This window comes from Melanotaenia boesemani, chromosome 3 (assembly GCF_017639745.1).
Source record: "Melanotaenia boesemani isolate fMelBoe1 chromosome 3, fMelBoe1.pri, whole genome shotgun sequence".
Lineage (NCBI taxonomy): Eukaryota > Metazoa > Chordata > Actinopteri > Atheriniformes > Melanotaeniidae > Melanotaenia > Melanotaenia boesemani.
In genome coordinates, this window is record NC_055684.1 from 37,815,304 (window position 1) to 37,829,252 (window position 13,949).

At 40.3% G+C, this 13,949-nt stretch overlaps 1 protein-coding gene across 1 annotated transcript; it reads left to right on the forward strand.

The window, feature by feature from the left end:
- The first annotated feature begins 3 nt into the window (after positions 1-3).
- Positions 4-6,711, forward strand: tada3l (transcriptional adaptor 3 (NGG1 homolog, yeast)-like). The gene is made up of 9 exons (XM_041979745.1): positions 4-387; positions 718-965; positions 1,119-1,366; positions 1,568-1,673; positions 1,758-1,893; positions 1,999-2,102; positions 3,067-3,173; positions 4,479-4,670; positions 6,135-6,711. The coding sequence occupies exons 2-9, from the start codon at positions 756-758 to the stop codon at positions 6,325-6,327; spliced, it is 1,296 nt and encodes a 431-aa protein (XP_041835679.1). The 5' UTR covers positions 4-387; positions 718-755; the 3' UTR covers positions 6,328-6,711.
- Positions 6,712-13,949: the final 7,238 nt, after the last annotated feature.

The window sequence follows — 13,949 nt, forward strand, 5'->3', positions numbered from 1 at the left end:
TGCTTAGTGGCCGTTTGGCCAGGAGTTATTTTGAATTTTTAAACATTTTTTCTCGGAAAAAGTGAGCGAATTTTTTTTCAAAAACCTGCGTGACATTAAAAAAAAAATAAAGAAAAATAAAGAATTCTGGTAGTTGCACCTCGAAATAAAATGGACTGTTCCGACCGTACCAATGTAGCATAGTCCTGTGATCAGAATTTATCACGTTTTGTTTAGGTTAAGTTATCTGTCTTGACATGATATGATTGATTAATTCCCCAATAGTTTGATTGTGTAATTATACTCCTCATTTATTTTTCTTTTGCGAAGAGGAATAGTTTAATTGAAATTAGTCATAGACACCCTCACCATAATGGTATTTTCCATCATGGACACCTTCTACTGACGGTAAATATCGTTGCTCTTAAATGCTAAAATGAATATTTATGTGCCATAAATATGTAACATTAAGCTCCACTTTTCATGTAAAACGTATGTGCGTAAATTGTTAATCCTGAAGGGTCTGTTATTTGCATTAAAGAATAATTTTGGACAGTTCGGGCCCAGCGCTGTATGAAGCAGCCCTGCATGTACGTGTTGAATGCGTGCGATGCACGCACGTACGTGGTTCGTGTTTTTTTGTGTGTGCGTGTGTGTGATGACAAATCTACAGCTGAACTCCACTGTACATGAGCCTAATGACCTACAGTAATTCACGCTATCCATTCCTTCTGTTAGTTTAACCAGACACTGGCAGCTCCTTGCCCCGCAGCATCATGAGCGAGCTGAAGGACTGCCCTCCGCTTAAATACTACGACTTCAAGCCCGTTGAGCATGTCAAGCTGTGTCCACGGTACACTGCTGTGTTGGGCCGTTCAGAGGACGATGGCATCGGTATCGAGGAACTGGATACCCTGCAACTGGAGCTGGAGACACTCTTGTCTTCAGCCAGCCGCCGCCTTCGAGCCCTGGAGGAGCAGAGACAGGTAGGAAGAAGTCTGGCACACCATCCTTAATTCAACTTATACACGTGGATTCAGGTCTGATTGCAGATAAATAAATATAAATCCTAAAAAAAAAAACAACAACAAAAAAAACTTTTCTACTTACTGCCTTTCCTTTTTTGTGCTACATCTCAGATCCTTACAGACTGGCAAGACAAGAAGGGAGACAAGCGCTTTCTGAAACTGGGAAAAGACCCAGACCCTGCAGCCTCCTCCCGTCATAAGCCAAAGAAGCAAAAATTGGATGGCAAGGGAGGACATGGGCCAGGCCCAGGTCCTGGGAGACCCAAATCCAAAAACCTGCAGCCAAAAGTTCAGGAGTATGAATTTACAGATGATCCACAGGATATCCCCCGCACTCCAAAAAATGATGCGCCCAACAGGTAAGCACCAACACTTCAACATATATCTTAGCGTTTTCTCACTTTTATCAGGTATGTTTCTTTTCTTTAAAAAATCAAATCATATGATGCAGTTTCCAGCTTATTATTGAGGCTTTTCTGATATGTCAGTGTCAGAAATATAACACAAAGTGCATCTGCCTCCTTTTAGTGCTTCATTTCTGTATTTAAAACCTTTTTCAGGTTCTGGGCATCAGTTGAACCATATTGTGCCGATATCACAAATGAAGAAATACGATTACTTGAGGAGCTTTTGAAACCTCCAGAGGATGAAGCAGAGTATTTTAAAGTACGAAATAAAAGTCATGTATTTGTAGTTCATTAAAGGCAACAAAAGATTCAGTGTGTTTGTACCCGGGTGTGTTAACTGTAGATTCCAGCATTGGGGAAACACTACTCACAGCGGTGGGCTCAAGAAGATTTGTTGGAGGAACAGAGGGAAGGAGCTCGAGCCAATGACAAAAAGAAAAGCCTAATGGGAGGACCACTGTCAGAGCTGGATGCAAAGGGTTAGGGAAGACACACCCTGCTTTTGGTCTTACTAAATTGGATTGTATTTGCATATATTGTACATTGTACACCTATTTTGATAATCATCTGTATGCTCAATGTAGATGTCGACTCGCTGCTGAAAAAGTCAGAATCCCAGCATGAATCACCAGAAGATGGCTGTCCCTTTGGTCCTCTCACGCAGCGTCTGCTGCAGGCCCTCGTTGAGGTCAGACTCACTGTTTTCTCTGCTGAAAAATCTTCCAATAATGCATGGCGGGTCATTAACCCTTTAAAACTCCACTAGTTCACCAGAACCTCTGAGTGCATAGCTGGTAATGGTCAACAATTTCTCAGGAACGGTAGTCTGTAACTCTGTGTGGTAAATTGTGAAGAGACATTTAAATGTCGTCCAGGAGGTTTACAATCCAGCTACTAAATGTAGAGTTTATTCAGACTAAAACTTGTTAAATCCACAATGATCCATGATAACAGCATTATTTATCACATTTCATCATAAAAGCATCATTATCACTACTATGTTGCTAAGAGACCTCTATTTAGACCTGGACATGATGATGAAACCACTTCCTGTCAGACTTTCCACCAATCAGAGAGCTTAGATTGACGGTAACGTCCAATCAGGAGCAGCCAAAGATCAACCAGTGAGTAGAAAGTTCTATGTGTGTGTGAAAAGAAGAAAAATAATGCTCCTCTACGGCTGGAATAAAGCCAAGAAGACGTTTCTGATGCACGGTGGCGCCACAAAGCAGCTGAGCTGGAGTTGGTTTAGTGAGGATAGCAGGTAAATAGTAGCAGGAATAACTGGAAATGAGGAAAAAGTGGAAACATGGAAATAGTTTTTAATGCCAATAAGACTTGAGAGAATGATGTGCAGATGAGAAAAGGCTTGGTCCCTATTGATCGGTGTTACTTCTACAAAGTTTTGTTAGTAATAACATCTGTTGTTTTTTTAGTTTGGCCCTTATGCTGCTAATCTATTGATACATTTATTTTACATCAATTTAATCTGATAACTGAGGCTGTCCTGAAAACATCCTGTCTGCATGTTGACGGAGCTTTATAGGCTTTACATGCATTTTTACATGAAATGTTTTGGAGTTTTTACGGTTAAAGACTGAGACATGAGCGTTGAAATATTCATTCATGTTGAAATTTATGTTTTCTTCCAGGAGAACATTATATCCCCCATGGAGGATTCTCCTATACCAGACATATCAGGAAAGGATGCTAATGAAGGTGCTGGGACCTCTCCACGAAGCCAAGGAAAAGCCTTTAGGTGTGGTATTTTCTACATTAGCAAATTAACATATAAAATGTCCAGAAAGACGACATCAGTTCCCTGTACAAGAAGGCAAATTGCTTTAGCAGCTATTTTTCAAATGAAACGTTTGGCCTATTATTGCTGAATCCCAGTGCATTGTTAGTCACAGCACCCAGTTTTGCAGCTATAAATAGACCCGAGAAGAACAATTATAATCCTCAAAGACTAATTATTTGAAAACAGTGAATCAATACATTAAAAGTTTTAAGATAACACAAACAAGGAAGAAAGCACTGGGATGCAGAGTCTGGTTTGAAGCTGGAGTTGGATGAAGAAATGACCAGTATGGCTTTTTAAAACGTCCAGTATGTAGAGTGGAAATTGCTCTGTGGTTAAAACATCATTATTTGATTGATGTAGAACAGGGGTGTCCAAAGTCTTTCCGCTGTCCAGCAGGATTGTATGTTTCCTATCAGCTTAATGGATCAACATGCTTGGGCAGAATTTGAGGAGAGAAATTTCATTAGAATCAGGTGTGTTGGAGCAGGGAAACATCTAAAACCAGCAGGACTGAGACCCTCGAGGACCGGAGCTGGACACCCCTGATGAAGAACAAACCTCTGATTAAAGAAAATTAACAGATCATCTCAAAGTCGATTTACTCTACTCAGCTGTTTTTAAACTTGACAAAAAAGAAATCATTAAAAGCAGATCTGAAGAAGCTGAAGGAAAACGAGTTATTCTGTCTCTCTTGAGGCAGTGTCCATTGTCTGTGTTGCTCCGGACGAATCACATCCAGAGAACGGTGTCAGATCTTCAGTGAAACTACTTCTTACTGAGGAAATGCTTCACAAAACCAAACTTGTTTAACCTTCTGTGTGCATGCAAAATGGAGAACTTAACACTGGACTAGAACATTTTAAAGACTCGTTGCTAATGAGCAGAAGTTTATCTGGAAGTTTCAGCCATAAACGTGAAAATTTCTCCTTGTCTCTGATTCCCAGCCTGCATCTGTTTCTTTATCTATTAACCCCCCACCATAAAATAACAAAGGTGTGTTTAAGGTATTCAAATCAAACTTGAGTTATACAGCACTTTTCAGACAAAAATAACTCAGTGATTAAAACAAAGCAACCAGGTGCAAACATATACATACAAAGATAAAAACTTAACAGGGTGCATAAAAAGCAGTTTTTCCAAGCATGGAATACAAATACAAAAATAAAAGACTAGTGTCATGCAACATTAAATTGTTAGGTTTTAAGAAGTGATTTAAATGAACTGTTTTCATCTATACATCTTCCATCTCACCCTCCTTAGTGTTCCTCATACCCGTTCCTTAGAGGCACGAATCAAAGAGGAGCTGGTAGCCCAGGGCCTTCTGGATTCGGAGGAGCGACCCGGACAAGGAGGCGACTCTGAGGATGAGGTCCTTGCAGAGCTGCAGAAGAGACAAGCAGAACTTAAAGCTCTAGGTGCCCACAACAGAGCCAGAAAGCAGGAGCTGCTCCGGTGAGGTTTATAACAGTGAGAAGATGTGCACAGTCCTGAACCGAACTCTAGGACTGCCAGGTTACGCCGCTCTGCTGATACAGAGACGCGGCGTCCTACATGATAATTAGGCTGTTTTGGCTCTTCAGTGTTCGTTTCATGTGTGTAACTAAGGGAACATTCAGTCCATTTTCTCAGAAAGTCTGCTTCGTTTGGGGAATTGGGAATGAAAACAAAGTTTGATTCAGATCAAAGAAATGAATTCTGGTCCGCCTACAGACGCAGATCTCAGTTCACTTCAAATGGGCCAAATACAGGAAATGGAGTAGAAAACAAAGTGCATTGCGGATTCAGCTCAACCAAAACATAATCGCTCCTGCATGTTTTACTCTGATTGAAACAGAAGCTGTCCTGCATCAGCCAACAGACGAACCAGTTTTCTTCTTCGCTGGTTGTCTCGTCTCCTTCAGTAATTCTTGATGCAGCGGGGGTTGGAGATGGTATTTAAAAGGTCTGATTGGTTTGAGTAGTGCAGCGTGAACGCAAACTCGTCTAGAACAATGATGCACCACTGACTGAGCCGAGTCCCCGATCGTAGCGCGACTAGCAGAATATCCTGGCCTGAATGCAGCCTTACAGACAGGCTTAATCAGCAGGACTAAATAAGATCTGCTGATTCATGAGTCACGTTGCATTTCCAAACCACATCACAGAGTAATTAGTAATAAATGACTGAAATGCGTTGATTTAAAAAAAACAACACTTGTGACAAAAAAAAAGTTCTGATAAAACTGTTTCATTCATTCAGGAATCATTCAAAGTTCTCATGTTGACATTAATAAAACCTACAAAGAATATTAGATCAATTTTAAGACATAATTTACCTCAGAAATTCCTACAGTGACGGTAGATTCAACTTGTTCAGCTGTAAAAAAATAAAATAAACCTTTCTAAAAGGAAAAGCGACTTAAATGACTTCTGTTGTGACTTGCTGCTTTATACAAAAAAGATTAAAATAAATAAACTTGACCTTCTACGAGGGGCAGTGGGAGAAACTCTGGATACTGTCAAAGATAATTTGTATTAGTTATTAAAATAAATATGCATTTAAAAAGAATAACTGTTACTTGTAATGTATAGAGTATTTCAGCCTTTCACCTCCATCTTTTGAATTAGCACAAACTCGTTCAAGAATTTTAATAAACTTTTTGTGTTAAAAGATTATTTGTTGAGGGGGAAAAGCCACAAAAACAGTTTTAAAAGTCTTTTTTTAGCTTGTTCAACCATTAAAATTCTATTACTTTTCAGTGCAAACGTGGTCCAAGAAAATATTCTTATAGTCAACTATACAAGACGTAAATAAATCTAGTCGGTTGGACGTCCTGTTTCCAAACTCGTGTCTTATTCTAATGTCGGGCCTGGGTACCTGCAGATGCTACCGAGTAAATGCTGCCATAACATGAAACTTGTGCTGTTACCTCACAGGTTGGCAAAAGAAGAGATGCGTAAGCAAGAATTAAGACAGAGGGTGCGAGTGGCCGACAATGAGGTGATGGAGGGATTTCGGCGGATCATGGCAGCCAGGCAGAAGAAACGCACTCCGACCAAGAAGGAGAAAGATCAGGCCTGGAAAGCGCTGAAGGAGAGGGAGAGCATCCTCAAGCTGTTGGATGGATAGAGGGCAAAAATCAACAAGGGCCTTTCTTTGGTTGTTTTTTTTTTTTTTAAATCCAGAAAAATTGGAAGACTAACCCTGTGATAACACACTTACAGACAACTGTCCTGCAGCCATGGTGGTTTATGTTGTAGTTTTTGTGGCATGTACAGCAGTAGCTTATCTGACCAGTAGCATCCAGGTCACATAAAGTTTTTTACTTATTTTGTTTGTTTTTTTTTTATCTTCTTTTTTCACCATTTCAATGCCATGACAACAATGTATAGATGTTGGAATTAATCAGTACAACTTAATGTTTTTGTGTGAAAGAGCGAATCAGAAGAGACGTGTGTGCTGTGGTCTTCAGTGCTCACAGTGAGGAAGTAATAAATATATGTTGTTGCTGTTTTTATGGGATTTTTGGCTCATATTTCCCTCATTACCATTTGCAGTACATCTGTTTTTTTTGTTTTTTATTTCTTATTATCACACCCAGTGCAAAATGTACAAAAACAAAACATTAGCAAGGTCTCACGATAAATAGACATTTTTCCCACTAAAAATTAATCACCTGGAACAAGTCAGCAGTTTAGCATCAATTATATACTGTAAACATTATCCCACCTTAATTTTCCAATGCAAAATTCATAAAGGGCCCCATTTTTTCCAAAAATCTCTTGTTTATGGAGCATTTTAAAGGCTAACTGTTTGTAATTGGCTGTTTTAAAAATATTCTCTCATCATTCATTATAAGAAATAGCATCTTTGGTTTTCCAATGTCTTAAGCATGATCTTATAAACCCTATAAAAGAGGCAAGTGTGCACCACTGAATCAGTTTGAGAACTTCACCTTTTTTGGACCTATACCTAAAATGCACAGAGCTAGGCTTTGGATAATTTTTTACCCTAAATATGTCATTTGAACACAATTGCTTGGCATTTATACATGAATAAATATGCAGCACATCTGCAGCCAAATATTAAATTAGTTGACGTGTTCCTCACTGAAAACGATGCTTCTTCTTCAGCCAGTTATTTCAGAAATGTTCTACCAGTAGTGTCTTCTCATCACACAGTAATTAAAAAGCAGGAAAATAATGCATTGTGCTGTTTATTAATTTAGTCGTTGATTCTTTTTATTTATTTTGGTTTAATGTGTCACATCAGGAATACTGAAAATCTAATTTTATATTTTGAATGATGTGTAAATATGTTTGCATACATTTAACCCACTGATGCATAAATAAGTTTTTAAAAATACACATTTTACTTATAAAATTTTATTTCTACAGACATATACAGTGGTACATTTTTTTTAAATATAGCTGTCATTTGATTATCCTGCTCATCACTGAGGCAAACCTTTTAGTAAAACAGGAACCAACTCTTTTTCACCACTAGGTGGCAGTAATTGCCTTCAGACAGAGCTTCAGGCTAAGTTTGCATAGCTGAGAGCCTGTAGTTGACGTTACCCTGACACAATGTGTGTCATTGTGGTGTGCGTCCAGTCTTCACTTGAAGATATCCTCACTGATCTTGATCCCAGGATGAAGCAGGAGGGAGCAGCTGTGTGTCAGGGGTCACTCAGTTCATCGTATAGAGTGACAGAGCAGAGCAGGAATCCACATGGGGGGTTCACAACCGTCAGGGAGCTGCTTCCTGAACAAACTGTCACATGGTTCCAGCAGCAACTACAGAACCACATTTGACTCGACTGGGCCGAGAATTGGGAGGATTGGTCCATGTTGAAGTTATATCAGTAGTTATCACTGGTTTAGAGGAGTTATTACTAAATGCTTTTCCTGGATTTTTCATTCATGTTTTTACTACATTCCCTCGTTTTAAAATTTCCATCTTGGTTCCAAAAACTAAACTGAAAAGAAAATCTGAAATGTGCATATATGTTCATTATTTTCAAGACATGTTGCCTATTATGCTACTCAAGCATTTATTGGCTTATTCTTTTACAATCAAGATGTGTGTGAAACCACATCAACAGTGATCAGTATTAAATTATTATGTGCATACAAATGTACATATTTCATATATTTTAGCATTTTGTTTCTTCTTGTTACATTCTCCTTAATTTCTGAATTTCTCCTTGGAGATTAGTGAAGTATTTCTGAATCTGAATGGGTCTTTTCAGTAATAATCATGTTTTTTATTATCATTATTATGCAGCTGAGGCTACAACATCAAGACTGCGGGTCAAATTCTTTCAGAAATCATCAATATCCAAAGTCAGTGTTCAACAATAATTAGATGCCTCGCGGCTACAACTCATCCAGCTGCTTGTTTGTATTTCAAACAGGAGTTATTTGTGTGGCATTTAGATTCAAGGGGTCGGTGTGTTTTCTCGTTTTTCTAAGTGCCATTCAGCAGCTTACGAGAAAGACAAGTATGACGACAAAGCCCCTCATCTCCTTATTTGCATGTTCAGTAGACCTCAGTGTGTGTGCAGTTGGTGAAATGTCGAGGCTCTTGGTAGAAACTGAGTGAATTCCCTATAATATAGTCTTTTTTTTCAGAGAAATAATACACAGACCAAATACAAAGGCTCATGTTCTGTGTCCTTGAGCACAGCTCAGAGTTTGCAGCCAGGCTGAAGGCTCCAACAAAGGCCCAATCATCATGTAAAACCCCCTCAGTCTGAGCCGGTGTCCTCTACGCAAATTCATAATGCCATCAGCCCGTGTATGAAAGCTTTTATTAGCATGAAGACCTATTGAGTCCTTCTCACAGGTGAATGAGAGGCTGAATAGACAACTGTGGCGGCCCCTTGAGGTTGGGTGTATCTCTCAGGGCTTTTGTTGTATTTGTTGTCATTAGACCTAAACTGAAGGGCAGGTGGGTTTTGTGTTAATACACTGCTCAAACGTGCTCAGTGATGCTCGTCGGCTGTTTGCACATCCCATATTAAGCTTTCCCTTAAAAAAACCCATCACACACTCCCTTTGACGACCCAGGTGGCGTGTCCCCGAGGATGTGTGAGGCTCTCAGCTCCACCGGGTCACGTAACTCTCCTCGTGTGAAATTCAGCTACGTGGTGAGCTTCTTCGCTCCTCTCTGTCATGGCCTGTAAACCTTTATGACTGTTTAAAGAAGAGGGCTCTCCACTGGAGGGTCTGGGTAAATAAATTCAGTATTCTGGCACAAGCTGCATGCTGCATGTCACACAAATGAGTGTAAATACAGTGCTGTCATGTGAGACTGTGTATATGAGCACACACACACTTTTCTCTGCAACTATCAGTCCAGATCAGTGGAGGAGCTTTCTGTCCATCGGGTCTTTGTTTTGCAACTGTGAACGAGCTATGTTTCTTTCTCTGGGGCTCTCCTACTCCACCTCCATCCCTACGTTCCTGAGCTAGAACTCAGTCTGAAAAGAATGGCTCACACACACACACACACACACACACACACACACACACACACACACACACACACACACACACACACACACACACACACACACACACTCTCAAACACAAACAGAGAGACACAAGAAGATGTACATAAGGGCAAAGGGATTTAACATAAATCTGTTCAGCTTTCATGCTGAATTAAAGCTGTGTGTGTATATCAGAGATGCAGACAGAGGTTGAGACAGCTGCTGACGCTCGCCGGTCCACTGAGAAGACCCTCTGTCCAACCAGGCCACGCCTCGGCTCTTCTCCCGCACAGAGCACTATTGTCTTCAGAGCTGCTTCCACCACTCTGATGTCATGGTTTGTCCTTCCACAGAGTGCTGCTGCTGCTGTTGTGGTGAAACTGGTCAGACCTTTTAGCCAAAAGTCAGAAAACAGAAATAATCGCATGGATGCTGCAGCACATGTAACACGCCTATGCGCTCTCCTCTTTAACCCATCCTGTGACTTGGCCTTGTTTTGCATCTTATTTGCTTCTCATTTGCATGGCAGTTGATGCTTTTTTGTGTGACTTTTTTGTGTGACACCTCATATGCAAAGCAGCCTTTTCTGACTGGTTCAGCTCCACCTAACTGGGCTTTTCTTATTGGTGAAGTACAGACAGAGATGGAATGGGGATGGAAAATATTTACTTTGAACCTTAATCAGTTACCTAAGACATTAAATGCCAATTTTAGTAAGTCATAAAGTGAATTACATGCTAAGTAAAAACAAAATTGATCTCATCTAAACACTTTGCACCAAGTAAATGTGTGCAGCCAACGGATTCAGTATCTTTGGTAATGTTTAGCAAACTAACCTGAGAAAATAAGAGCAATGTAAATAAAATGTGTAATGAATTTATCAAACACGGATACACAGAAGATTATATCTGAGGTTCAGATCTGGTATAAATGTCAACAGGTGGACAGATTTAATTTCTATACTACCAGCGCAACAGGTTCTTAGAATCCTCCAAGGTTGGTAATACAAACTTTTAAGTTCCTGGTATCCTGATGGTGTAAGCAAAACTGATAAAAATCTGATCACACCTGGAAACGTAAGATGCCAATACCTGCAAGTGAAGTCTCAATTATGTGCCTGGCATGTCTGTTTCATACACATATTTGCATAAGGTTTTATTAAACTGTTTCTTCTACAGGCAAAAGCCCCCATCTGAAGCTAACGTGTATAGCTTTCTCTCTCTAGTTTCCATAGTGATGCAACAATGATCTGTTCTGTATGTGTCATTCAGATAACGGGGCAAAGACTGCATGGGTCTTGTTCAATAAGTGTTTGGACAGAAAAACTCAAAACTCTTGGGAAATATGCTTTGCTTTGGCAAAAAGGTATAATATCAGCGGTATGTAGACTGAACTTATAGTTACTCCAGCTTTAACACAAAATGGATCAATTTAAGCAAAAAGAACTGAAAAAGACTCTTGAGACAGCTGGTCTCCTTTGTATGGATAAAAAAGCACAACTTTCCTCTGAGATGAAGAATTGTGGACCAGAAAGAGATATGACTAAGCTAGCAGAAGCAAGGGGGACTCAATGAAAAACCTTTCTCACATCACCCACCACTTTTCTGTCAGCCTCCCTCCATCTCTCTTTCGTTTCCTCTCCTATGTTATTATCACCAAGATCATTATCAGGCTCATTCTCCCCTCAGTGTGATGGAAAGGATGGCCGCCCTCCCACATGGCTTCGGTGAGAGATCAGTACCAGCGGTGCACTAGAGGAGGGAGGAGAAAAGTGAAGACAAGAGGTCCAATAAAACCCATCTAAATATAGAGGCAGCAGAGCCTTTTTTCCCTTGTCCTTATAAAGAGCTGCTGGTGAAACCAGGCGGACTATCCTCCTCACTGTGCTGATCACTCCCCCAGGACTGGGAACGTAACTGTTGCTACATGGAAACACACACTTGTGCACACAAATACACAAGGCTGCATGGTTTTATGGGGGGGGGGGGGGGGGGGGGGGGGTAAGTTTTCTCTTTGCAGAAGAGGGCAATTCATGTTCGGTGGAACATACTAAATTAGGAGAGGTAAAAAGAAATGATGGGAGAAACGGGTGTTTGGGGGATGTTCCCGTGCACCAGATTATAAAAGAAAGTTCAGTCAAGCTTTCAGCCAAGAATATCTCATAGGAGAGATTTTACATTTAATTTACATCAACATTATTTCCATCCCCTGACCAAATAATGCCCCTATTTGGCTCTCACTTATAGTCATTAAGTTTCCTAAAGTTTCTCCCAAGGCAAAGTTCAGCTTCTTGGGGAGATGTTCCTGCAGGGATGAAAACACCGTGCTTGTGTCTGCAAGAAACAACAGGCAGTTAACATGAGACAGGAAGAAACAGCTTTGTCTAAGAGGAGCAATATCCATTACCTGGAGTAAAGTACACTGCCTGGCCCAAATAAAATAGTCGCTACCACAAATTAAAAGTCACACACTTTAATATTTGGTTGAAGAGCCTTTATCTCTGATTCCAGCAGCTTCTCTGTGGCATCATCTTGACAAGCTTCTGCAATGTCAAAAGATTTATTTCCATCCAGTGTGCAAAGCTCTCTCCAGCACATCCCAAAGATCCTCCATGGGGTTCAGGTCTGGACTCTCTGGTGACCAATCCACGTGTGAAAACAATGTCTCCTGTTCCCTGAACCACTCTTTCACAATCTGAGCCCCATGAATCCTGGAATTGGAATATAGCCGTGCCATCAGGGATGATGGAATAACCTGCTCATTCAGTATATTCAGGTAGTCAGCTGACCTCATTCTTTGGACACATAATGTTGCTGAACCTAGACCTGTACCTAGACCTGAACAACTGCAGCAAACCCAGATCATAGACTGTCCCCACAGGCTTGTACAGTAGCACTAGTTATGATGGCTGCATCACCTCATCTGCCTCTCTTCTTACCCTGATGCTCTATCACTCTGGAACAGGGTCAATCTGGACTCATCAGACCACATGACCTTCTTCAATTGCTCCAGAGACCAGTCTTTATGCTCCCTAGCAAACTGAACCCTTTTTCTCCAGTTAGCCTCACCGATTAGTGGTTTTCTTATGGCTCCACAGCTGTTCAGTCCCTTGAGTTCCTTTACATTGTTCATGTGGAAATGTTCTAACTTTCACTATTAAACATAGTCCTAAGTTCTACTGTTGTTTTTCTTCCATCTGATTTCACCAAACTGATCACTGATCACCATCATTCAGGATGTTTTTCTGACCACATTTCTTCCTGGAAGACAATGGTTCCCCACCATCCTTCCAGTTTTTAATAATGTGTTGGACAGTTCTGAACCTGGTTTTAGTAGTTTCTACATCTCCTTAGATGTTTCTCTGCTTGATGCCAGTGATCTGTCCCTTCTTAAATAGACTAACATCTTCTCCACAACCACGGATGTGTCTTTTCACATGGTTGTTTAAGAAATCAGCTGCTCATTGCATCAGTTCAGGTTAAATAACTTGTTGCTGCTGAAAGATAATCGTCCATGCAGGAATTATCCAATAGGAGGCTCTTGTGAATCAGTGATTGGATGTTGTGTTCTGAATGATGTACATTGTTTTAGTTATTTAGTCTCTTTCATTTAATGTGTTCATATCCTGACTGTGCACCTTAATTTAGTTGTACACGTGTGTATAATGACAATAAAGTATGTTGATCTTGTATCTTACCTGTTTGCTTAATTCAGTCCAGGTGGCAGCTTTAAAAGGGCCAGGCAGTGTAGTTAACATGCTTGTATATATCTGTACAATGTGATAACTACATGTCATGTCATTCAGACCATTAATAGCTTTGCTGGAAGCTTTTATGTGTCAAACTTTGAGTTAAGAGACAAATGAGAGCCAGACTCATTCCCTCCTCTGATACCACAAGCTGTTGTTCTTACATTCTGGTTTCTGAATGGATTAAGCAAATGATGATGCAAATAGCAGGTAATTCCTGCTGCCCATTATAGAGATGTTGCTCTCCACAGTTTTAAAGCATTTCAAGTTGTACATTTAGGCAAATTGCATTTATCAGTCAGTTTTATTGTTGAACTAATGCAATGTTTTTAGTCTGCCACGAGCCTCCCGCTAAAGTAGTCTGTCACTTTCTGTTCACGGTCAACTTAAGCTGATTCTGCAACCACTTCACAAGAGGCGTATTGTCTTCCCTCACTAAATCACACAGTGGACAGGAGCCCAAGGTCCTCAGTAGGTTTGTTATTTGCTCATCTTTAAGACTTTTGC